Source organism: Lepus europaeus, chromosome 15 (assembly GCF_033115175.1).
Source record: "Lepus europaeus isolate LE1 chromosome 15, mLepTim1.pri, whole genome shotgun sequence".
Lineage (NCBI taxonomy): Eukaryota > Metazoa > Chordata > Mammalia > Lagomorpha > Leporidae > Lepus > Lepus europaeus.
In genome coordinates, this window is record NC_084841.1 from 49,807,184 (window position 1) to 49,832,509 (window position 25,326).

At 37.9% G+C, this 25,326-nt stretch overlaps 1 protein-coding gene across 1 annotated transcript in view; it reads left to right on the plus strand.

Annotated features, from left to right (window-relative positions):
* IPO11 (importin 11) overlaps positions 1–25,326 on the plus strand; it is a 220,202-nt gene that overhangs the window by 82,783 nt on the left and 112,093 nt on the right. Inside the window, exons 13-20 of the mRNA XM_062212061.1 lie at positions 1,264–1,354; positions 4,066–4,113; positions 4,798–4,903; positions 9,999–10,125; positions 14,488–14,521; positions 14,700–14,740; positions 16,306–16,422; positions 22,435–22,548. Coding sequence (XP_062068045.1) covers positions 1,264–1,354; positions 4,066–4,113; positions 4,798–4,903; positions 9,999–10,125; positions 14,488–14,521; positions 14,700–14,740; positions 16,306–16,422; positions 22,435–22,548 — 678 coding nt within the window. The remainder of the gene's footprint in view (positions 1–1,263; positions 1,355–4,065; positions 4,114–4,797; positions 4,904–9,998; positions 10,126–14,487; positions 14,522–14,699; positions 14,741–16,305; positions 16,423–22,434; positions 22,549–25,326) is intronic.

The window sequence follows — 25,326 nt, forward strand, 5'->3', positions numbered from 1 at the left end:
CTCATCCTGGTCTCCTATGTGGGTGTGGGGGCCCAAGCACTTGGGCCATCTTCTGTTGCTTTCCCAGGCGTATTAGCAAGGAACTGGATTGGTAGTGGTCAGCGGGACTCGAGCTGGACCCCATATGGGATGCCAGCATTGCCTGCAGCAGCTTAACCTGCTATACCACAGTTCCCAGCCCCTTCCCATTACTTTTCTAAAAATCTTATTTTTTTTAGATTTATTGGCTTATAGCTGTAAATCAGAGAAATTACTGCTATTTTAAAAACTTTAACAGAATTTGTGACTTTAATTTTTAAAAACTTTCTCTAATAGAGAAGTCTACAAATATCAGAAAATAGAGAAACAAGTCATTTATCATAGCCTATTTAGCACTTTTCAACTCATGGCTAGTCTTTTAGTTTCACATAAGCACAGAATTTTCTCCCAATTTGGATTATTTTGAAGCAAACAGTTGAGATGACTTGATTTCATTTGTGTATATCAGTATATATCTCAGTGATTCCATTTTAAAGATAAAACTTACTACTTGTTGAATTTTCTATTAAGCAGAGAATTAGGCTTATGATTATGAAGTAAATCATTGCAAAAATGAAAAGAAAAGCAAGAAAGGAGGGAGAACAGGAATGAGGGAGGTAGGGAGAGTATGACAGGAAGTATCATTATGTTCTTAAACTGTAAATATGAAATACATGGAATTTATTGCCTTTCTATACATAAAAGTAAAAAATGCTTATAATTCCATTACATTATAAAGTAGTGATTTAATACTTCAAAAAATTCAAAACAAATATTCTCTTTTGTAGCTAAGAATTGTTTCTGTTAACTGTGTTTGTTAAAGAAAATACTATTTTTTTGATAAATTGAATTCAAGAGTTGGAATTTTTTACTTATATATGTATCATTGCTAAGAATTTATGATTTTTAATATATTCAATCTTGGACAGTCATTTGTAGTACTGAACTATAAATGGATGTGGCTAATTAAAAGTGTACTGTTTTCTTTATGTTTTAGAGTTTTTGGGTGTATTATGCAAAATGATTGAAATAATGAAATAAATTTCTATATGCTGTGATTCCAGCTTGATTTTGTTTTTATTTTGCTCATTATAAAAATGAGTAATCTTTAAAGAAAATCAAGAATTGGAAACATTTTGGAATTTTAGGGCTTTAAGAATGAGTGCTCTTTGCATTATTATAGTTTCTTAACTTAAAATACCATTTTTTAAAATTGGAAATTTCTCCCTTTCTCCCCCTTTCCAGCCTTGCACTGAAGTACTGTTTATAGATATATTCCATGAATATAATCAAACTCTTACTCCTGTGCTTCTGGAAATGATGCAGACACTTCAAGGTAAGGCATATTTTGTGGATCTTGGGTTTATCTATGTAATTAGTGTTGAGTTAAAATAGTCTGAGTGCCTGCTCTATGCAGTGCAGTATTTCATATGTTAAATAGTAGATTCGGGCTGGCGCTGCGGCTCACTAGGCTAATCCTCTGCCTGCGGTGCCAGCACCCTGGGTTCTAGTCCCGGTTGGAGCACCGGATTCTGTCCTGGCTGCTCCTCTTCCAGTCCAGCTCTCTGCTGTGGCCTGGGAAGGCAGTGGAGGATGGCCCAAGTGCTTGGGCCCTGCACCCGCATGAGAGACCAGGAGGAAGCACCTGGCTCCTGGCTTCGGATCAGCGCTGTGTGCCAGCCGTAGCAGCCATTTGGGGGATTGAATCAACAGAAGGAAAACCTTTCTCTCTGTCTCTCTCTCTCACTGTCTAACTCTTTCAAAAAAAAAAAAAAATAGTAGATACTTATTTGAAAAACAAAAAGCAGAATATGTTCTTTCTTGAACAGGTCTCATTTGAGATGAGCCTTGAGTTACCACTTGGAGATCGATAGCTGGATTTTGATCCTGTAAAATAGCAGTCAGGTTACTTGAAGAAGCATTCTATCTTGAAGCATGTTGTGGGAAGTAGTGAGAAATGGTTAAAATAAAAGTTAGCACCAGTTACAATGACAGTGGGAATGGAAAGAAGGTGTGGTGGGTGTAAGAGAGAAAGATGAAGTAAATTTGAAATACTTGATCACTACACATTACATACAAGTAATTATTTTAATATTAACTAACATTGGCTCATGATTTCTGACTTTTCCTGCTACACTGTAAGTTCCAAGAGACTGATCAAGTGTGATTTATTCATACTTTTTTTTAAAAGATTTATTTTATTTGAAAGTCAGAGTTACAGAGAGAGATAGAGACAGAGAGAGATGTCTTCCATCCGCTGGTTCACTCCCCAGATGGGCTGCGCCAATCTGAAGCCAGGAGACAGGGCTTCCTCCGGGTCTCCGATGTGGGTGCAGGGGCCTAAGGACTTGGGCCATCTTCTGCTTTCCCAGGCCACAGAGCATCTGTTTCTGGAACTGGTGCCCATATAAGATGCTGGTGCTTCAGGCCAGGGCTGCGCCACAGTGCCGGCCTCTGTTCATACTTTTATTCCTACTGCATGACATTCTCAGTAACTATTGGTTGTTTGTGTAGCTTTTGCCTACTGTGTGAATGTGCTAGACAAAGGAAAGTGGTCAAAAATGCTGCTGTGAGTCTTAATGACAAGGGAAAACATTTACTTCATTAGTGGTGGATGGAGATACAGGTCCAAATTTGGGAGTGCATGTCTATAAGGAACCTTGGGAGAAGAAAAAATGTTCAAGTACAGACCCTGAGATTTTGACCTGTAGGTGATGGGAGGATGTAAAAGACCCTGCAAAAATGCCGCGTAAGAACCATCCCAGAAGTATGAAGAGACATTTCTGGGGTGTGTCCTGGAGAAGAATGTTTTGTCAGATACAGCAAATAGTGTAAGAGGCAGAGGCAGTCGAATCTTCTGGGAAAGTAGGTTATCTGATGATTGGGGTAGGAATCACATTGTAAGGGAAAAGGAGTTGAGATACTGCTGTTACACAGAAGTGAAGGAAGAGAATGTCCTGCAGAGGAGGAGATTCTTGATCTTGTTCTATAGTGAGGGGTAGCTCATCTTTTAGGCTTTTGTTCTGTCAAAAACTAAGAATGTTTTTGCTGAAATTATAAGCTAATAAGAATAATTAGCTATCAGTCAGCTTCATTATATTAACTTTCAAAGATTATATGAGTACTGTTATAATTTCATATGGCTTGATTTGGAATGTATACTTAGTTATTCATTTTTAATGCAGGTTTATAGATTTGCAAATAGTTATACTATTTAAGTTACTTTGTTAGTTTTTGACTGTTGTTTTCTCTTTTCTCCTGTATATCTATTACCTGTTTATTTTTTTTTTAAGCCACTAGAGGAAAAGACAGGCTGTTTAGATAATACTCTGGGATGCTGTCTGCTATATTTTTAGGGATCTCTGAGTTTAGTATGTTCTTTTTACCTCTGGAGCAATTTGCTCATTTAGGACTATACTTACTGTAGCTTATTGGAAGAGTGAGCTTTAAAATTCATAATTAGCAGTAAAAAGGTGCTTTGACAAACTTGTTAGAAAAAACCTATGTAAGTTGTATTTTCTGTAGTATCCATGATACCGTTCTTCCTGAGCAGTAGTACAGAGACTGCCAACTTGTTATTCTGAAACTTCCATGTTTCTTAGTAGCTATCACTTTCAGTTTGCATTTTTCACTTTATTGGCGTTCAGTATTCTCTCATAACTTGGCTAATTTTTTGTTTACTTTCTTTTCCAAACTGCTCATTCTTTACTTCTCCTGCCCTGGTTGATTAATCTTTAGTCTATTTTAAATAATTTTCCTTTATAATAAGAGTATAATACAACAGCTAGCAATTTGTAGCATCTATTTTTCTGCTTGATTTTTAGTATTTAATTTAAAAATATTTTAATGTTGCTTATTACTTTATCTATACTTGTGTTCTTTAATGGTGGTGGTAATAAAATGTTAACTGTCTTTATACTTATATATATGTTTAATATCATGAAATTTGTTGTATTTAACTGGATCAGGAAACTCAACTACTATATTTCAATTAAAAAACTTATTAAAAACTAGTTTAATTTACATTTCCTGATACTTTTTTTTTAGGACCCACCAATGTGGAAGATATGAATGCACTGTTAATCAAAGATGCTGGTATGTTAAACTTCAACGGTTTAGAAATGCTTATTTATTCGATAGACTGTTTAAGTGCTGGGAGAGTTGAGATATAAGAGTAAAGTTCAGGACCTTTCTGATGGAGGAGATATTCAAGTAATCAGAAAATTAATTGTAATATTGTGTGGGATGGTTAATGCTAATGTGGTAGTAAGCACAAGATAGTTTTGGTGTGCATGGGGAAAGACTCCTCAGAAAGTGTAATATAAGAATGCAAAGGTGAGTACAAGTTAGGTGTGCAAGGAGGAGTATAGGAAGAAGGTTCTAGGAAGACTGAGTGATATAGACAAAGATGTGAAGGTCATAGGAATAAAGCACAGTTAGAGTGATTGTTTTGATTTAACTGAAACATAGAGGTTAAGTGGTCATGGTGCTGGATGCTAAACATTGCCTCTGCTTGGAACAGACATTGTTTCCTAATTTGACTCGAATATTTTACAATGAATTTAATTTTCTATTTGAAAGGAGTAAGGAGTATTTAGGAGGAACATGGAGTAAAAGAACTTGATGTTTTTAAAAATGTCTATTTAAATAATTTCCCTGGTTAACATATTTTTCCCTTAATTAACAGATTGTATGTTTCTAAAATGTCCTCAAAGTTTAGTTTGTTATATTGCCCAGCTTGTGAAATCTTTAATTTTTCAAAAAATCTTTTCTTCCCAGTATATAATGCTGTTGGATTAGCTGCTTATGAGCTGTTTGACAGTGTTGACTTTGATCAGTGGTTTAAAAACCAACTTATTCCAGAATTACAAGTCATTCATAATAGGCAAGTATGAAGTTTTATGTTTATTATACACTTATTTACCTTATTGATTTTCTGATGCAGGCAAAAGATACTAAAACTGAGTACCATTTTGTTTTTTTAGTACAATTTTTTAAATGTTATATTATGACTTAGCAGTTACTGTGTATTGTAGAGTAGAGAAAGACCTATTAATTCTATGAATGAAATAGAAGCAAAACAGTTGGCTCTTACGTTACTTTACTTCAAATGTGAATTGTGATGTCTAAGAAGTACGTGGCATTATATAAGATAGTTTATAGGAGAAAAGATTTTATGCAAGGCTGAGGGAAGATGGGGGTCCCTTGAGTTCCAGAAAAAAACTCCATAGAAGAAGGACAGTTGGAGACTTAACAGTGGGTAGGCCTAGTGTCTAACCAAAGAATGCCCATGAAAGGTAACTATCTCGGGATCGTACAAAGAATTCTTTAAGTCTTTGGGGAATTGAGTAGAGTACGACATAAAAACAACATGGCAAAAAGCATTTAAGTACATTTTAGGTTCTTATTGAGGTGGTTAGTTCAATCATCTGGATCCATATGACAGTATTATTATTTTTTTTTTTGCTGATTCTTAAATTTTGTATACATTCAAGCCCTTGCTTAAGTATTGAATGATTAGGATGAAAGGTTTTTTATTGATAGGTTATTTCTTAGTTTAAAAAATATTTGGAGGCTTTTCCCCCCCTTTATTTTATTTTTTTAAAGGTTTTTCCAGGTCTCCCACATGGGTGTAGGGGCCCAAGGACTTGGGCCATCTTCTACTGCTTTCCCAAGCCATAGCAGAGAGCTGGATTGGAAGAGGAGCAGCTGGTACTAGAACCAGTGCCCATATGGGATGCCAGCAGCAGCACAGGCAGAGGATTAACCTACTGTGCCACTGCGCTGGCCCCTCCCCCCATTAAAAGAATGTACTTCTGTTGATTTAGTTCTGTAAGCTTGGTGCCTATCAGAATGCTAAGTGGGACAGATGTTAGTATAGTCGTTCAGACACTGCTTGGCATGCCCACATTTTGTATTGCAGTGCCTAGTTCAAGTCCTGGTCCCATATCCAATCCAGCTTTTGGCTAATACAAACTCTGGGAAAGCAGCAGGTGATGACTCAAGTATTTGAGTCCCTGAAACCCAAGTGGGAGACCCAGCTTAGAATGTAGGCTCCTGCTTTCAGCATGACTGAGACCTGGTTTTTGTGGGCAATTGGAGAGTGAACAAGTGGATGAAAGCTCTCTCTCTCTCTTTCTGCATTGCAAATACAATGATAAAAAAAAAAAAAAAGACTGCCTAGTATATAGTAATAAGTTAATTTATTGCCTAAATTATTGAATGAATAGAATACTATCATTTTATAAACAGCCATGGAATTGTAGAGCTTGAGATGCTTTAAAAGTAGTTTGAGGGGCCGGCGCTGTGGCACAGCGAGTTAAAGCCCTGGCCTGAAGCGCTGGCATCCCATATGGACGCTGGTTCGAGTCCCGGCTGCACCTCTTCCAATCCAGCTCTCTCTATGGCCTAGGAAAGCAGTAGAAGATGGCCCAAGTCCTTGGGCCCCTGCACCCACCTGGGAGACCTGGAGGAGGTTCCTGGCTCCTGTCTTTGGATCGGCACAGCTCTGGCCATTGTGGCCACTTGGGGAGTAAACCAACAGAGGGAAGACTTTGCTCTCTTCTGCCTCTCCTACTCTCTCTGAGTGACTCTGACTTTTAAATAAATAAAGAAATCTTTAAAAAATATAGTAGTTTTGACCACTAAACAGCTAGTTATCTCTCCGGTTATCTGTCAACAAACATTTTCAATATTTGGAATTGACAGTGTCCATTGAGTCATAGGTGAATAAAGTAGAGTGATTCTACCCTCAGGGAACTAGTAAGCTTGTGATGGAGAGAAAGCCTTCATTGGAAGACAAATGTGGACTCTAATTATTCCTAAGCCTTCGGGTTTATTTAATTTAAGACTATCACTGTTCAGTACGGTAGCTCTCAGCGTATCACTGTTGTGCATTGGAAATGTGCTTACTGAAACTGAGGAAATGACTTCAATTTTAATTGAAATTGAAAAACTGAGGTTGTGTAAAATATGTATTGGTTACATGTTGAAAGATAATATTTTGATGTGTTATAAATAAAAACATTAAGAGTTCACCTATTTATTTGTACTTAATATGGGCAGTAAAATTTTTAAGAGTACTTTTTTGGCCTGTATTATATTTCTGTTGGACAGAGTTAATTTCCATCAGTGTTTTTCCAGTATCAATGTACATTTGAACTATCTGGCAGTCTTAAAATGCATGTTTTAGTTCAGTAGGTGTGGATCCAATTGTGCAATTTTTTCATGCTCCCAGAATAATGTGTTGTGGTGGATTTGTTCTGAGAGGAGGAGCGTGGTGGGGGCAAGAGGCACGGAGTCACCACACAGACCCCGGGAGTCAGGTGAAAGTGGGCCAGAGGCGAACAGCTTGCAGACTCTTTATTTCCGTTGGTACAGCGGCTTAAATAGCCAAGGCAGCCAATCCGGTCAAGGGGCAGTTTATGCCTTAACCAATCACAGCCTGTTGCCAGGCAGTATCCAGAGCCATCCAGTTGCAGCCTGTTGCCAGGCAGGCTCTGTTTGACATGTGGTTTCCAAAGCCATCCAATTACAGCCTGTCTTCAGGTGGTTTCCCAGGGGGTTTCCGAAGCAACTCTTGAGTAACTGACACTTGCTTGCCAGCGGCCATCTTGGCATGGCCTTCTCATTCCACCACATTTCTCATTCCCCCACATATTCCAGACAGTGCAGACTCTGGGAGGCAGCAGATGATGACTCAAGTGTATGGCTCCCAGCCCCTACATGAGAGGCCTGAATTGAATTCCTAGCTTCCAGTCCTGTAGCTCTGGCTGTTGAGGGCATTTAGGGAATAAACCAGTGGAGGGGGTATCTTCTTCTTTTTCTCTCTCCCCTCTTAATCCCTCCTCCTTTTTTTCCATTCCCTTTCTCCCTGTTTCAATCTCTTCAATAAAAGTTTTTTTTCAAATAAAAATTGATAATTCTGTATTTCCTTATTTCACTCTATACAAGTCTGTACTTCCACCTGTATGACTGTATTGTCAGTTTTCTTTTTTGAATTTTTATTTATTTATTTGAAAGAGCTAGAGAGAGATACATATCTTCTATCCATTGATTCACATCCCAGATGGCCACACAAAAGGCCACAAGTCAGCAGCTTCTTCCGGGTTTCCCTTGTCAGTGACAGGGGCCCAAGGACTTGGGTCATCTTCTGCTACCTTTCCCAGGCTATTCACAGGGAACTGGGTCAGAAGTGAAGCAGACAGGACACCAACTGGCATCATAGGCAGAGGCTTCACCCACTATGCCACACACCCTGGCCCCTGTATTAGTCAACTTTGTATTATTACACCTAAAATACCTGCGAGGAGCATCTTGGGAAGAAAGGCAGTTTGTTTTGGCTTACAAATTTGGAGATTAATAGTGCAGGGCTGTGTAGCCCCATTAGTCTTGTATCTGTTAAGGTTGGAGGAATGAGGGGGACCTTCACAGGGTGAGGCAGGAAGCTGAGAGAGAAGCTAGGCCACATTTGGCTTAAATAACCATTCCTCTTGCAAGAACTAACTCCCAGTAGACCAGCCTATTAGATGCCATAATTGTATTGTCTCCATCCTTCACATTAATCCATTGACCATTAACATTAATCCAAGACTTTAAGGTTTAAATATCTTAATGAACTTGGGGAGCCAGATCCTGTTCAAATTTTATCAGTGAATTTGTTCAGCAGTTTAAACCCCTCTTTTTTTAAAAAAAAAATTATTTATTTATTTGAAAGGCAGAGTTACAGAGAGGCAGAGAGAGAGGTCTTCCATCTGCTGGTTCGGCCCCCAGATGGCTGCAACGGCCAGAGCTGCACCAATCCAAAGCTAGGAGGCAAGAGCTTCTTCTGGGTCTCCCATGTGGGTGCAGGGGCCCAAGAACTTGGGCCATCTTCTACTGCTTTCCTAGGCCATAGCAGAGAGCTGGTTCGGAAGTGGAGTAGCCAGGACTCAAACTGGGGCCCATAAGGGATGCTGGCACTGCTGGCGGCAGCTTTACCGACTATGCCACAGTGACTGCCCCTAATTTCTATGCCTTGAGAGGCCTGTTCAAATCCTATCTCCTGTTCTGAAATCTTGAGATACTGCTTTACATTCTTTGAGTCCTTAAGATGTGTTATAAATTTTTTGAGGGCAGAGAGTGCTTCTATACATTTTCTTCAATTTCAGGGAGCGATTTATATCACCAGTTATCTTTTAACATTGTAATTTAAAAAAAAAAGTTACATTCATTAGTTTTTTAGATTTATATTCAGAAATAAATGTTTACCATCTTGCCACTGAAGAATATATAATACTGAGAAGATACTTTGTGAATGGAATTCTAAAACACAAATATTTTAAGCTTAATGAATTTTCTGCTTATCTAGACAATGACCACTTCATTTAGCAAAGATGATCACAAGTAAATACATATATGTGTTAACCATAATCCTTTACTACTTTAAAAATATGAACCATTATTTTTATAATTTGAACCACATTTTGTACTCTGATACTTCTCAAAAAATCAGGGGTTAGCTGAAATCATAAGATTATATGAATATTTTATATAAACCTCAAGATCTCAGTGTTCTGAAAATAATCTTTATAGAATTAACAGAATTGGAATAGAAGAATTGAATATAGAAATTCTCACTATTATCTATTTGAAAGGCAGGACAGAGACAAGATCTTCCATTGGTTGGTTCACATCTCAATTGCCTGCAACTGCTAGGCTGAAGCCAGGAGCCCTTCATCTGGGTCTCCCATGCTGGTGACAGAACCAACTACCACTGGTACCTCCCAGTGTAAGAAGTTGGAAATGGTAGGGGAACTGGGACTGGAGCCTAACACTCCAGTATGAGATGGGGGTCTTAATCGCTGTGCCAAATGCCTGCTCTGCTTTCAAACTTTTATTTTAAACATGCAGATTGCAGTTCTTGCTACATTTTATGTTTTAATGCTGAAATATAACTCTTAAAATATCTCATTTCAATTTCATGATTTCCGTCTGTCTAGGTATAAGCCATTGAGACGCAGGGTGATTTGGCTGATTGGTCAGTGGATTTCTGTGAAATTCAAGTCTGACTTAAGACCCATGCTTTATGAAGCAATCTGTAACTTACTTCAAGATCAAGATTTAGTGGTATGTAACTTAAATGTCTTAGAGGAGTTATATAAAAGCTTTAACCTTTTTTTATTCAGGAGACACACTGTCCTTGAGATAATATCATAATCTGTCTCCCTGTTGCTGTTGTTTCTTTCCTTTATTTTTGAAGATTTGTTTGCCCTTGAAATTGTTGTTTCTATTAAGAATTTTTCTCTGTGGTATTCACATAATATTCTTGACTGTGTTACTGGAAAATTGATAGTGACTTTTTGTTGCTTTTGTCTCCCTCAGTATGCTTGGCACTTTATTACATAGATTTACTACGGAAAGAGGTTTCATGATTTTTAGAAGTATAAAATTGTACTACTTGTTGTAGTCTATGAATGAAAACATAATTAGGAAAGTAACATCTTTGAGTTTTCTACTTAAGTATTAACCTTCATTTAGTTCTTTATTGTGTCTGGAATTTATTTTTGACCATGATGTAAAGTAAGGTCCCATTTTTTCCTTTTTGTTTTTTAAATAAGGACAGAAGTGCTGCAATGATGTATTGAATAATCTTATTTTCTTGGTGATCTGTTAGGCCACCTCTGCCATATCCCAAATTTACATAAGCATATGAGTCTGTTTCTGAACATTGTTCTGTTCCTTTGTTCTGTTTGTTTCTACTTGAATTACAACCAATAATAGTCTAATAAATCTTAAACGCTTGGTAGGGAATACATACTTGGAGCTTTGAACACACATAAGAGTTTCATGGTTTAAAAAAGATCAGCTATTATGTGTCATTAATTAGCTACATTATTTTGTGTGGTATTGTTTGTGTTTACACTGTTAATTGACCTTTCTTTTTATGCTTATCGTTAACTCCGTCTTTTAGAGCATATTAACAGTTCCTCATGCCATAACTTGAGAATTGTCTTAGATTTGATACAACAGACTAAAATACTTAAAAAAATTTTTTTCCTGCACATTCTCTTCCCTTCCCTCCCCCTCCTCATAGAATATACTTCCTGGCAGGTGCTGTGTTGGGCAAGTTTCAGGTTTGAGAACACGGTAAACTGCATTGTAAGTGAGAGGAGTCATCTTTTCCCAGGACCACAGATGGTTCTTATACTTAAACCTTACGTTTTAAGGTTTCTGAATGTAACAGTTGTATCTTTAAAATTTCAGAAATTTGAAATAAATTTTTAAAGAGTTGTGGTGTCGGACCCTTGCCAGCGAGGGTCCAACATAGTCACAACACGGTCACTGTTCATCGGTTCTCAAGGAACTTTTACTTGTGGGGGTAAAAGGAAAGTGGGGAGAGGAGAAAAGAAGAGGAGGGCCCAGATCCCAGTGTCCCTTTATGCTGATATCGTCCAATCAGATGAAAGGGCGCGTATAGCCTCAGGTCAAAAGTTCATCTGTTTCACCTGGTTCTTCCTAGTTGTTTATGCAGAGTCCATTCTGTTTCATCTGTTTCACCTGGCTGTTTTTGTAAGCCTTGTGGTCGAGATTGCTGCAAACCATTTAGATGAGGTTCCCACAGGTGGCCAGCCTGCGGTTCCCCACATTGTGGTTGAGATATTTTTGCACTCCTCAGAGAATCAAACAATGAATAACTAAAAAAAAAAAAAAACAAAAACCAAAATTAGTGTAGTCATTCTTTCTTGTGAATGATTAAATAAGATGTAAACTGTGGCACAGTACAGAATTCTGTAGTTGTATTGTGAAGCAATGAAATGACTGTTTTCATGGGCTTAGTGTTAGCAGCATCAGAATAATGAACCTCCGAAAACGGACAATCAGTGGCGCTGTAAGAGGGACTTTCAGCGGCACAGAGACTGCTGCAGACCTTGTGTCCGTGGTGGGAGGTACAGCTGTCAATAGGACAGAAGTACTGCAAGCTGTAATGAAGCTTTCATGTTTGTGCCTTTTTATGGGTTTCCTAGTTTTGTTCATTTTTTGTCTTAACGTTTTTGTTTTATTTTTCTATTTGCCCCTTCTTGGATCTCAGAAACAGTGCCACAGCTTTTGAATTGTGGACTAGTCTGTGTTTTGAAAGACGACCGGATGAATTCTGAATTCAGCTACGTTCACTGAGTGTAACTTCCTAAAGAAACATAGAATAATCTATGTTTGAGACACCAAAATATTAGCCTAGTTTAAAATCATGAAGAAAGGAAACTTTAGTAAGTTTCTGCAATTTTCAGTTTGTAATTGATAATATCAGGTCTACCTCACATATAAAAATGAGCTTTAGAATTTTTTCCTTAATGGAGAAGAATAAACCTAAAGAGCTTTTTATTCCTTTAAGAAACCTATTTATACATATATATATTTCAGAGGAAGTACATGGAAGTATGTGATTGAGTTGATCATGATTTTATTGCAGATTAGAGCAAAAAAGTACCTCAGTACCACCAAGAAGTCGTCATAGTAGAGTAGGAATAGCAGTGTATAGAATAGTGTAGGAGAATATTGCTCATGGTAGTGTCTCTGAGATCTGGCATGAAGTCAAGTTTTAGCAATTTTTTTTAAAAAAGATTTTATTTATTTATTTGAGAGGTAGAGTTACAGACAATGAGAGGGAGAGACAGAGAGAGAGAGAGAGATCTTCCGTCTGCTGGTTCACTCCCCAAATGGCCGCAATGGCCGGAGCTGCGCTGATCTGAAGTCAGGAGCCAGGTGTTTCTTCCCAATCTCCCACGCAGGTGTGTGGGACTTGGGCCATCTTCTACTGCTTTCCCAGGCCCTAGCAGAGAGCTGGATCGGAAGTGGAGCAGCCAGGACTTGAACTGGCGCCCATATGGGATGCCAGTGCTGCAGACGGAGGATTAACCTACTGTGCCACAGTGCTGGCTCCTTAGCAAATGTTTTTTGAAAGAATTAGAGAAGGTGAGAAAGGGAGAGAATCCAAGAAGGAAGATGGAGTTTTTAAACAGCCAATTATGAAGTCGTGGTATTATTTCTCCTTAGCAGATTGTTCTTTCACGTCTGCCCTTTTTACTTTTTCTTAAGTCTCTGAGACACTGCTATGTGTGGGATGTTGAAGTGGTCAAGCATTAGGCCAGCCCAGATCCAGAACTCAAATGAACCAGCCTGACAGTTATCCCAGGGTGCAGTCCATAGTGACACTAGCACAGCAGTATCTGCTTATTGCTTTCAGGGATCCTTGAAGAGTTCCTTATTCCTAGGTTGTGCTTGTTCTCTGCTATGGAATTAACCTGTTATTTTTTTCAGGAGTTTTCTGAGGTTTCATGATGGGGGGGAGCGGAGGGTAAGGATAGACTCACAGGCTAAGTTACAGTCTAGAACCAGATCTGAATACTTAGGGTTTCTTTCTCCTTCAGACAGTCTGAAAAGTAATGCTTGAAGTCTTACTAAGGGAGGATATTCAGTTTCCTCCATTTATTCAGCAATTATTTACTGAACAACTCTGTGTACATTTGCTCTTAGGAACTATGGGTTTGATGATGGAATAACCTAACATTCAGAGAACTTGCCTAATCTGCATGTCAGAGCTCCTTAAAACGTTTTAAAACTTACTTTCTGAAAAATGGCGGCAGGGAAAAAGTAATCATTACAGATGTGGAAAGTGTCACCCCTAAGAAAGTAATGGCTCTTAGCCAGAAAATAAAAATTTTCAGTGCAATATCTTACAAACTAGAATATAGAATGTAGTCATGGCTTGGATTCGTGTTACTTTATGGAGAAATTGAAAATATTAGCCCATATCAATTTAGCTGATCAAGTGAGAGGTAAAACTTGAGAGAGAATTAATTAGGACACTGTTGTGATGATGTGATTTGCCTGTATAACATGCTGGTACACAAAGATTATATGATTTAGGAGGTGGGGAGCTTGTATAACTCTTTTTATGAACTTGGGATTCATAAATTCTCATATCTTTTGGGTATTTCAGATCTTTTGGGTATTTTTGGGTATTTCGCTGAGATTACAAATAGGAATTTATATTCTTTCTCCTCCCTCTCCTCCTGTCTCCTGAATCCTTCACTTATCCATCTTCCAGCTGACCCAGCTCCACCTTGTGCCTGCTACTCAACCTTCTCTTTTACTCTGGAGTCACCTGCACATACTTCTCGCTCAGTCCCAGGCTATCCACATACCTGATGGCTAATTATTTTTCTTGCTGGAAGCACCCATTGGAGTAAACCCTCCTTAAGCAAACTATGGGGAACTGAGAAGAGTGGGAATAAACACTAACTTTACCTTTACTTTTTCTCTCTTGCTGCAAGCTAAGGGAAGTATCCTTTTATTTCTGGATGTCATATATTCTGTGACTTTATTAACAAAATGAGTAAAGAAAGTGATTTGGAATAAAGTGACATTTAGTAGTTAATGATGTTTAGTAGTTCTATAATGATTGAAAACTCATAGTATACTTTCTTTTAGGTCCGTATTGAAACAGCTACAACTCTGAAGTTAAATATCCTTTGAAAAATATATAAGTGCTTTATTGCAAAGAATTTTAAAATTTTGTATTTTGCAAAATTAGGAGATAGTTGAAAATGTAGTTTTTGGTTGGTTAATTGCATTTTTTCAGGTATGTATTTTTGTTGCTAGCTTTATCTTTTGGTTCTCAGTATTCCTTAACTGTCTTTCACCTGTTGATGATTTTGAATTTAGAACAGATCAATTTCTACCGGTAAGCATATTTTGAGATTTGATAACAATTTCTGTTCATGTCTTTTGAACGTTGTGTTATTTTACCTCTGAAATTATATATATTATTTATTAAAACTTAATTTTAAAATGTTTTGGATTACTTTAGAGGATATAACTTGTATTTATAGCTATTCAGGTACTTTTATTGGTAACAGTCACATTTAATCTATATATTTTTGTTTAGCTATATTGTCATCAGTTTTAAAGTTGACCACTAGACTTAATTTTTCTCATAATTATAATCTGGTGTTTTTATGTCACGTGCATCTATTACTTTTTTTAAAAAATTATTTATTTATTTGAGAGGTAGAATTATAGACAGAGAGGGAGAGACAGAGAGAAAGGTCTTCATCCACTGGTTCACTCTCCAACTGGCCACAATGGCCCGAGCTGGGCCAATATGAAGCCAGGAGCTTCTGCTGAGTGTCCCACACAGGTGCAGGGGCCCAACCACTAGGGCCATCTTCTACTGCTTTTCTAGGTCATATTAGATAGTCAGATTGAAAGAGGAGCAGCTGGAACTCCAACCAGCTGGCGCCGCAGGTGGAGACTTAGCCCAGTATGCCACAGCGCTGGCTCTGCATCTGTTACTTGTACTCCTTTTGTTATTTCCCTGCATTATATGTGAATATATGTCTGTATCCTACACCAGATTGCAAGTTGCTTGAAGAACAGAATGACAAATCATAGACATCACTCAACCTCTGTCACCTAGAGTGTTGTTTTTACATAATTGGTATTTATTAAACACTTGCCAAATATGTTAAGAAGATTGAGGGGGTGGTGTTTGTATTTCCTAAGAGGAGTATATGAGAAGAAAGTTAAATGATAAAATATCTGTTTGTCCTTCTTTGAGTGGCAAGGATGGGAAAACTTGTAGAGCGGTGTTTTTTCTTTAACAAAATTATCACTAGTAATTTTTGGATGAAAGAAATATGTTTGATATATTTTTATAAACATCTACTAGTTATCTGAAAGAACACATGTTTAAGTAAGTGCTTGTGATTTATAAGTTTCTAACATAATTTTCTTAATGTAGGAGTTGAAGACCAGGCAGATGATGTTTGTTTGCTGTTTTCTAATAAATATTTGTCAGTTGTATAACAAATGTATAGCTACAAAAACTTATATCTCCATGCAACATATGTTAAGTGCCATGGCATTTAACTGCCATGAGAGTGAAAAATTGGTGTTCTTTTTGCTTTAATGAGTAAATTTTGCAAAAGAAAACATTTTGTCATTGTCAACAGGCCTACATGAAAGCCTTAGTTAATAGTATAAGATTTAAACATTGACAATTTAGACATTCTGCTATATGTTAACTCAACTTATATATGAATTAAATTCTGAAGTGGACATATTTAACAGCAGTGAAGAGAAGAATCACTTAGATATTGACAGCTTGTACAATTTAAAGTCTAGTAATGCTAACATTTTAGCTTTCTGTTTATTTCTTTGATGTTATGATTTATGTATTTTTCCATCTGCATGTATGTAGAGATCTTTACATTTCTATTCCAAATCTTTTTTTTTTTATATTTGCAGTATTTGGAAACCATGTTCACGCTACTTTTTCAACTACTGCAGCAAGTTACAGAGTGTGACACAAAGATGCATGTTTTGCACGTACTTTCTTGTGTGATTGAAAGAGTCAACATGCAGGTAATTTTGTAAAACATGAAAATAGGCGTCAGTGAGATGAGGAGAATCTGTGCAGAATTCATTTTAGTATCTTTGCTTTACTTACATGATTTAAAAATTAGAGCAGTCATTGAAATGCTTCTAAATTATAGGTTGTAATTTCAGTTGTATTATTCAAAATTGACACTTATATTTGAGCTTTCAAAAAATGGCTAAGAAAATTTAAACATTAAAATTAGATCAACAATGTAAAGACATTTAGAAAGCAGAATGTTTCATGTTTTAGACTCATTTATATTAAAACTTCTCAAAATACGGTGTTTGTGGTGGTAGCCACAACAACTTTTAAAAATGCAAATTTTCTTATGTCTGTTATTTTTGTATAAAAAATTAAGTGTATTTTGTAGTCAAGGCCATATTATACCCATATTATAAAAATGACGTGTAAGGCTCTTAACAGTTATATTAATTTGCTTCTTTGTAACTCCTAATCTTTGTAAAAATTCCTAATCTAGGAAACCACAGTGTAATTACCGGAGTCTTCTTACATACCTTTCTTTGAAAAGTGCTGAAATAAATCTGTAAGGGATTAAGAAAAGATAACTGATTTGGAGTTCACACTCTTAGAGAGCTTTCTCTAGAATTTCTTGTTTGTGAATTTTGGCACCTTGAACCTATTTATTAATTCTAAAGCAGTTGTTGAGAATGGTTATCAGTTATTAGGTAACAGCAGCCTACCAATTTATGTGCTAAGAGCTTTGTATATATTTATCATTTAATCCTCTTTTATTTTGATATCAACTTTTAAAATGTCCACATATGAGAGACAGCAAGTAGTATTTGTCTTTCTGTATCTGGTTTATTTCACTTAGTATAATGTCCTCCAGTTCCATTCATTTTACTGCAGATGACAAGCTTTCATTTTTGTGAAACTTCTTTCACATTGTCTACTTAATTTTATTTATTTATTTTTTGGCCGGCAGAGTTAGACAGTGAGAGAGAGAGACAGAAAGGTCTTCCTTTCCATTGCTTCACCCCCCAAATGGCTGCTACGGCCGGCGTGCTGCACCAATCCGAAGCCAGGAGCCAGGTGCTTCCTCCTGGTCTCCCATGTGGGTGCAGGACCCAAGGACTTGGGCCATCCTCCACTGCGCTCCCGGGCCACAGCAGAGAGCTGGACTGGAAGAGGAGCAACCGGGACAGAATCTGGTGCCGCAACCGGGACAGAATCTGGTGCCTCAACCGGGACTAGAACCTGGTGTGCCAGCGCCGCAGGTGGAGGATTAGCCAAGTGAGCCGTGGCGCTGGCCCTTAATTTTATTTTTTAAATCTAGGGGAGAAGGGAGAGAGAGAATGAATGAATATCTTCCATCCACTAGTTTTACTTCCTAAATGTCTATAGGAAACTGGAATTGGAAGCAGTGCAACTGGGACTTGAGCTGGTGCCCCCAGTATAGGATACAGGTGTCCCAAGCATGATTTCATCCACTGTACCACAATACCTGTCCTTATTCTTCTATTTTTTAAATAGTTAAGTAATATTAATAGGAATTTCTTAAAGAATTTTTTATTGTAGAACTGAATATTCTTATCTGTGTCTTTCTAAGCCTCTAGCTAAAACAGACCATTTTTGAATTTCTTTTTGCTTAGCAGATTTAAAAATGCTTTTGTGTTTTCTATTCATACCTATCTTTTAGAACACAAAGAGCTAAGGCAGCTCAAGTGACTGCATCATCAATAAGAAACACGGGATATAGTTATCCAGTAGTAGTTTTGATTTTCAGAACTCAGCCTAGGATAGGAAATGGCTTAAGAAAAAATATTTTCAGTTTTTTCATTGTCTTCTGCTTTCCCAGGCCACAGCAGAGAGCTGGATCTGAAGTGGAGCAGCCAGGTCAAACTGGCGCCCATATGGGATGCCAGCACTTCGGGTGTTAACCCGCTGCACTATAGCACTGGCCCCAAGGACTTAAAGCATTTTTTAAATCCCCAGAGAATGGAGATCTTCGCATTTGAGAATGTGTCATGTTTGGTTTTTATTAATGTGCTGGGAATGAAAATTGTGATCTTCCTATGAACTAACTCATGAGACTCTAATACTCACTACTCCCTTACCCCAAATTCTGTGGTATGAACCTTTATAAAGGTTCATATGTAGGGTCTATGCTCTTAACAAATTTTTCAGTATACAATACATTATTTTTGACTATTGGTGCAGGATTGTACAGCAGATCCTTAGAGCTTATTCGTTTTGCTCAACTGAAGCTTAATGCCTGTTGTTTAGTAATACCCCATTTACCTTGACCCCAGACCATGGCAATTCTATTTTTTGACTCTAAATTTGCCTATTTTATATGTGTAATATAAGTGGAATCAGATTGTCTTTTTTTGTAACTGACCTAATTCATTTAACATGCTATCCTCAAGGTTCATCCCTTTTGTCACATATTGCAGAATTCCCTCCTTTTAAAAAAGCTGAATGATAGTGTATAGTTACCTTTTTGTGTCCATGGGAGATTGGTCCAGGACCCCTCATGAATACCAAAATCCATGGTGTGCAAATCTTTTATATAAATTGTTGTAGTATTTGCATATAACATATATATCTTATATACTTTATTTATTTTTCTATACATATATTTTAATTTTTTATTTCTTTATTTGAAAGGGAGCGAGAGAGAGACAGACAGACAGAGTTCTTTTACCCACTGATTCACTCCCCAGATACCCACAACAGCCATGGATGTGCCAGGCGCAGCCAGGAGCCTGAACCTCAACCTGGGTCTCTCATATAGGTGGCAGGGACCCAACTACCTCAGCCATCATCTGGTGCCTCCCAGGGTGTTTATTAGCAGGAGAGTGGATTGGAAGTAGAGTAGCTGGAATGCAAACCAAGCACTCTGATATGGTGTGCAGGTGTAACAAGCAGCAACTCAACCATTGTGCCAAATGCCTGCCTCCCTCCTTTAATCTCTAGATAACTTTTTGTATCTAATGTAGTACAGATGCTGTGTCAGTAATTATTATAGTATATTGGGGAGCAATGCCATGAAGAAAATATCTGTACCTGTTCAAGACAGACACAATGTTTTCCCTAAATATTTCCCAATTGTTGTTGTTTGAATCCTTGCATGTAAAACCTGTGGACACAGAAGGCTGACTGTATATACCATATTGTGTGTGTATGCATGCATGCCGTGGATTTTTTTTATACATTCACCCATCAATGGACAGTAAAGTTGTTTCTACATACTGGCTGTTGTGAATTGTGGTACAGTGAATATGGTAGTGTTAGTAATCTCTTCACACTTCTGATTTCTTTTTATTCTTTTGGAAAAATAGAAATGAGAATTAATAGATCATTTGGTAACCCTTATTGTCATTTTTTGAGGGTCTTCCATGCTATTTTTCATTAGCTGCATCATTTTGCATTCTCATCAACAGTGTATAGAAGTTCCAGTTTTTCTACACCCTTACCCTCATGCTTGTTATTTTTGATTATAGCTGTACTGAAAGGTATGAAATTTACATCGCTCTGTTGAACTATAAGACATCTCAATTTTCTTTTTATTTTTATATTATACAAATAAATGATGCTGGCCTCCCTCCAAAACCCATGTGTTGTATGTATGAACAATATTTTTTCATTAATTGCAAAATCTCAAGAGGCTGGCATTGTTGTGTAGCGGGTTAAGCTGCCAGCTGTGGTGCTGGCATCTGGCTGCTCCACGTCCAATCCAGCGTCCTGCTAATGGCCTGAGAAAAGCAGTGGAAGATGGCCCAAGTGTTTGGCCCCCTTCCATCTGTGTGGGAGACCTGGATGAAGCTCCTGGCTCCTGGCCTCAGTCTGGCCCAGTGCTGGCCATTGTGAACATCTGGAGAGTGAACCAGCAGATGGAAGATTTGTGTCTGTCTTGGTTTCTCCCTCTCTGCAGTTTTGCCCTTCAAATAAATTAATAAATCTTATAGAAAAAAATCATCTCAGACCTGCAGAAAAGTTACTAGACCAATACCTATGTGTTCTTCACTTAGTTTCATCAGTTTTGCCACATCTGCTCTCTGTGTCTGCTGACATAAACAAATACAAATTGTTGTTAAACCATTTGAATTTTGTAGTTGCAGACATCATGATGCTTTATCTCAAAATATTCAGTATCTGTCTTCTTGTTGAAGGATGTATGCTCTTTCTCCTGCATGTCTAAGCCTGTTATTGAATATCAAGTCAGTAGTCAGGTTTCCAATACTATACTTTTTTTTTTTTTAAGATGTATTTATTTATTGAAAGGCAGAGTTAGAGAGAGAGAGAGACAGAAAGATCTTCCATCTGCTGGTTCATTCCCCAAATGGCCGCAATGGCTGGAGTTGGGCTGATCTGAAATAGGAATCAGGACTCAGGAACTTCTTCCCAGTCTTCCACGTGGGTTCAGGGGCCCAAGTACTTGGGGCATCTTTTGCTGCTTTCTTAGGTCTATTAGGAGGGAGCTGGATTGGAAGTGGAGCAGCTGGAACTTGAACCGACACCCATATGGGATGCCAGTGTCACAGGTGGTGACTTTACCCACTATGCCACAACTCCAGGCCCAGTAATACAATTTTTGGCTTCTCTACCTCCTACTCCATTAGAATTTGTTTGGTTCTTACATCACCACTGTGTTCTCCGTAATCCCCAGACATTTTTTTTCTTCATCTTTCATAATAATGACTCTTGGGTGATTTTTGAAATACTATTTTTGAAGTACTAATTTAAGTTTAGGACATCAGGTATTCTAATGAACAGCTACATTGGATCATAAATATTTTATGGCTTTCGGATGTTACTAGGTATTTGGTTTTAATACCCCCTTTATAATTCATAGCATATAGTTTCATTGGAACATTCCTTGGAGAGTATCCTCTGTATTTGTCCAAATGAAAGCAAGTTTATTTTCCTTTTCAGTAAATTGTGTTGTTATTTGCTGTTTTTAGTTGAGTATGAATGAGGTAGGTACTTTAAACCTGTGTGTTCAGCATGCTTTTATAAGCTAATTGGAGTGATCTTTGAAATAGAACACTTAGCAAAATTGAAAAAAATGCTCAGTATATACTATTGATTGATTTCATCTATAGTGTGTGTGACAATTTTATTCTTTGGAAATGGTTTTCTTCCACCATGTTTCCACCATATCTTGATTATGATCTTTGCTCTTATCCTGTTTCATTGTGTGTGTGTGTGTGTGTATGTGTTCAAAACATTCTTTTTTTTAAAAAATTTTTTAAATTTTTTGACAGGCAGAGTGGACAGTGAGAGAGAGAGACAGAGAGAAAGGTCTTCCTTTTTGCCATTGGTTCACCCTCCAGTAGCCGCCGCGGTAGGCGCGCTGCTGCCGGCGCACCGCGCTGATCCGATGGCAGGAGCCAGGTGCTTCTCCTAGTCTCCCATGCGGGTGCAGGGGCCAAGCACTTGGGCCATCCTCCTCTGCACTCCCTGGCCACAGCAGAGAGCTGGCCTGGAAGAGGGGCAACCGGGACAGGATCAGTGCCCCGACCGGGACTAGAACCCAGTGTGCCGGCGCCACAAGGCGGAGGATTAGCCTATTGAGCCGCGGCGCCGGCCTCAAAACATTCTTTTTTTCCCAGAGCCTTGTCCTCAGCTCTGAAACTTGCAGAATGCTTTCAAATAATTATTTGATGAATGAGTGAATACATACAGGTTCTTGTTAAGATATAGTGTAATATTCAGTTAGTAAGCTGTTGTACTAGAAAGGAAACAGGATATGTCAGCATTTTCTGCATCTCTAAAGAATATTGTTTTATGTTTGCATTTGTTTTTCATTCAGTAAATTTGCTACTTGTTTAAAATTACCAGAGAACACTGGGTCTCACCATACAGTCTACTTTGTCTTTAAGAGGGTCTATATTTAATACATTCCATGTAGGAAATTTTAAGTTTTTGCTGCCTGAGGTTTCATAGTACTCTGTTGGTGTTTCTGAAAGTTAGTTACCTTGTTTACTAACATAATGCTTTTGCTTCTTACACTTCTGTTGCTGTGATAGATCCGACCGTATGTTGGATGTCTGGTACAATACTTGCCTCTTCTTTGGAAGCAGAGCGAAGAACACAATATGTTGCGATGTGCTATTCTGACCACACTAATTCATCTTGTTCAGGTAAGTTGCTTTTCTCCAGAGCTTCTTAGTTTGTTTGCTTTTTTTTTGTTGTTGTTGTTCTTTAAAATTTTTTCATTATTTTTCTGTGATTTATATTAATAGCAGTGAAAGGCTCCACATTTTACTTTGATCTAAGTGGTTTTACAAACGTTGGCACGAGTAAAAATATTTTGGAATTTTCTTGAATACATTTGTAAAATATTTTCTACTTTTAGTAAAATTTCTGTCATTACATGTAGTGGTCTCCAGTGATGGTACAGAGTTAGAATTTGTGTAGGCCATTGTACTACTCAAGCTATTTCCCTGGCTTTTCTACAGAAGCTTAGTCTATGCTTTCATTCTTACCTTTGTTTAAGATAAAGGTTTTCCCTTTTTATCTTTTGGAAAGGCAGGAAACAGGTGTGTTGCTTTTGAGGGGAGAGCAGTGATTTTTAATTTGGACATTTTGACTTTGTAGTATTGAGATGTAAGAAGATAGCGTGGAAAGAGTGAGAACTGGCCTGAAGTTCTCATTTGAATCATGAAGATGAACTGTGGTCTCACAGTGAGCATGTAGAGGGAAGGAGTGTATGGCTGCAAGTGTAGGGTGTAGGGTGTAGGATGCTCACATGAATTTATGGATCTCATATTCAGTTTTTAAAAATTGTCCATATGGAGATTTCCCTCTAAATTAAACTACTGTGAAACTTTCTAATATTAATTTAAAAAACTTTTCTCAAGCACTTTGCTGTTTTTTGAACTAATTTGTTGTGTAAATATTTATGGATGAGTGTTAAATATTTCTGTCTAAAACAGTTTCAGATAGATGAATATTTTTAAAGGACATTTTCTCTCAATTTTTTCTTGTGGTAACATAAACATTTTCCACCTTAACCAATTTTAAATGTACAGTTCAGTGGTATTAAGTAAATACAAGTGTATTCATAATGTACAGCTATCACTACCATCCATCTTTGATCTTTTAGTCTTGTAAAATTGTATCTGTACCATTCAGTAACTCCATCCTTCCCTCTGCTAAAGCACTTTTTAAAAATTAAGTGTCTAGCCTGGCATCACTTTCTGCCTGCTCTTTAATTAATTTGATTAACCTGTAAAGATCATATCCTTTTTATAGAAGAGGATACAAAGGCTGATAGAGGGTTCATAACCATCCTGCAGTTACATTTTTAAGTAATGGAACAAAGAGAGACCCCTAGATTCTTTGTATTATATGTCTGCCAAAATATGTTTTTAGCTTTAGCTTGGAAGGTTAGTAAAAAGATGTGAAAAAACCATTATATGTCTTCTCAGGCAGTATTACTTCAGGTGATTTTAGGCAGCCAGAGTATAACACTCATGAATTGTTTGGGACTTTTCTTTTCCCTAACCCCTAACCCCTAACCCCTAGCCATCCTCCTTCCCCTTCCCCCTTCTACCTTTTCTTCCTCCTCCTTCCCCTCCCCTCCCCTTCCCTCCCCTTCCCTCCCTCCTTCCTCCTTCCTCCTTCCTCCCCTCCCCCTTAATTAATTAATTAATTTTATTTATTTGCAAGGCAGAGTTAGAGAGAGAGAGAGAGAGAGAGAGAGAGAGAGAGAGATCTTCCTTTTCAACCATCTTCTGCTTCCTTTTCCAGGCCATTAGCAGGGAGCTGGATCAGAAGTGGAGCAGCTGGGCACACAAACCAGTGCCCATATAGGATGCCAGTGTCATAGGTGGCGGCTTAACCTGCTTTACTCAAAGCTGTCCACAGTTTCTTACTGCTTCTCTCCATTTCCTGTTTTGTGGAAGAATATATTTGAATTCTTATGACTGAATCTTTATCTTTCTAGCTATAAATAGAATGCATATAATGTAGCTTCTTGTTTCAGCATTTTAGTGTTCTCTCTCTCTCTCTCTTTTTAAAGATTTATTATTTTGAAAGACTTACAGAGTGAAGAGGGAGAGAGGAAGAGAGCTCTTCCATTCCTCCCCAGTTAGCTGCAACAGCTGGGGCTGTGCCAGACTGAAGCCAGGAGCCAGGAGCTTTATCTGGGGCTCCCATGTGGTTGCAGGGTCCCAAGCACTTAGGCCATCTTCTGCTGCTTTACCAGGCTCATTAGCAGGGAGCTGGATCCGAAGAAGAGCAGCTGGGACTTGAACATGTATTTAATCCTCTTTTTTTTACATTAGATGTTTTAATCATACTGTTGAGCCTGTGTAGCTTATTTTAAAAAACTTGACCACTGTTCACCAGAACTTATAATAAAATAAACAATATACAGTTGGATAACATTCTGATTACTGCAAAGTTATTGTTTTTCCTGGCATCTGCTGAACCAGTAACCCAGATACTGCAAAGATTGAGTCTGCATGTAAGGAATGAGATGCGAAAAAGAAGAAATATGGAGGTTAATAATTTAGATTACAGTAGCTGGTTTACCTGGTTATTTCAGCAGATCCTAAACTTCCAAGGTGTAATCACCTGATCAGGTTACCATGAGCCGAATCTTAGACATGAATCACGAAGGCAAAAGTATTTTGACTTATATCAAGTAATGACTCACTAGAAGAAATCTTCAAATGTCTGTTTATCTTGCTTAGCTTTCTTTTTTTTTTTTTTTTAATATTTATTTATTTATTTGAAAGTCAGAGTTACACACACACGGGGCGGGGGGGGGGTGTCTTCCATCCACTGGTTCACTCCCCAGTAGGCCACAACGGCTGGAACTGCACCGATCCAAAGCCAGAAGCGAGCCAGGAGCTTCCTCGGGTCTTGCTATGCGGGTGCAGGGGCCCAAGGACTTGAGGCATCTTCTACTG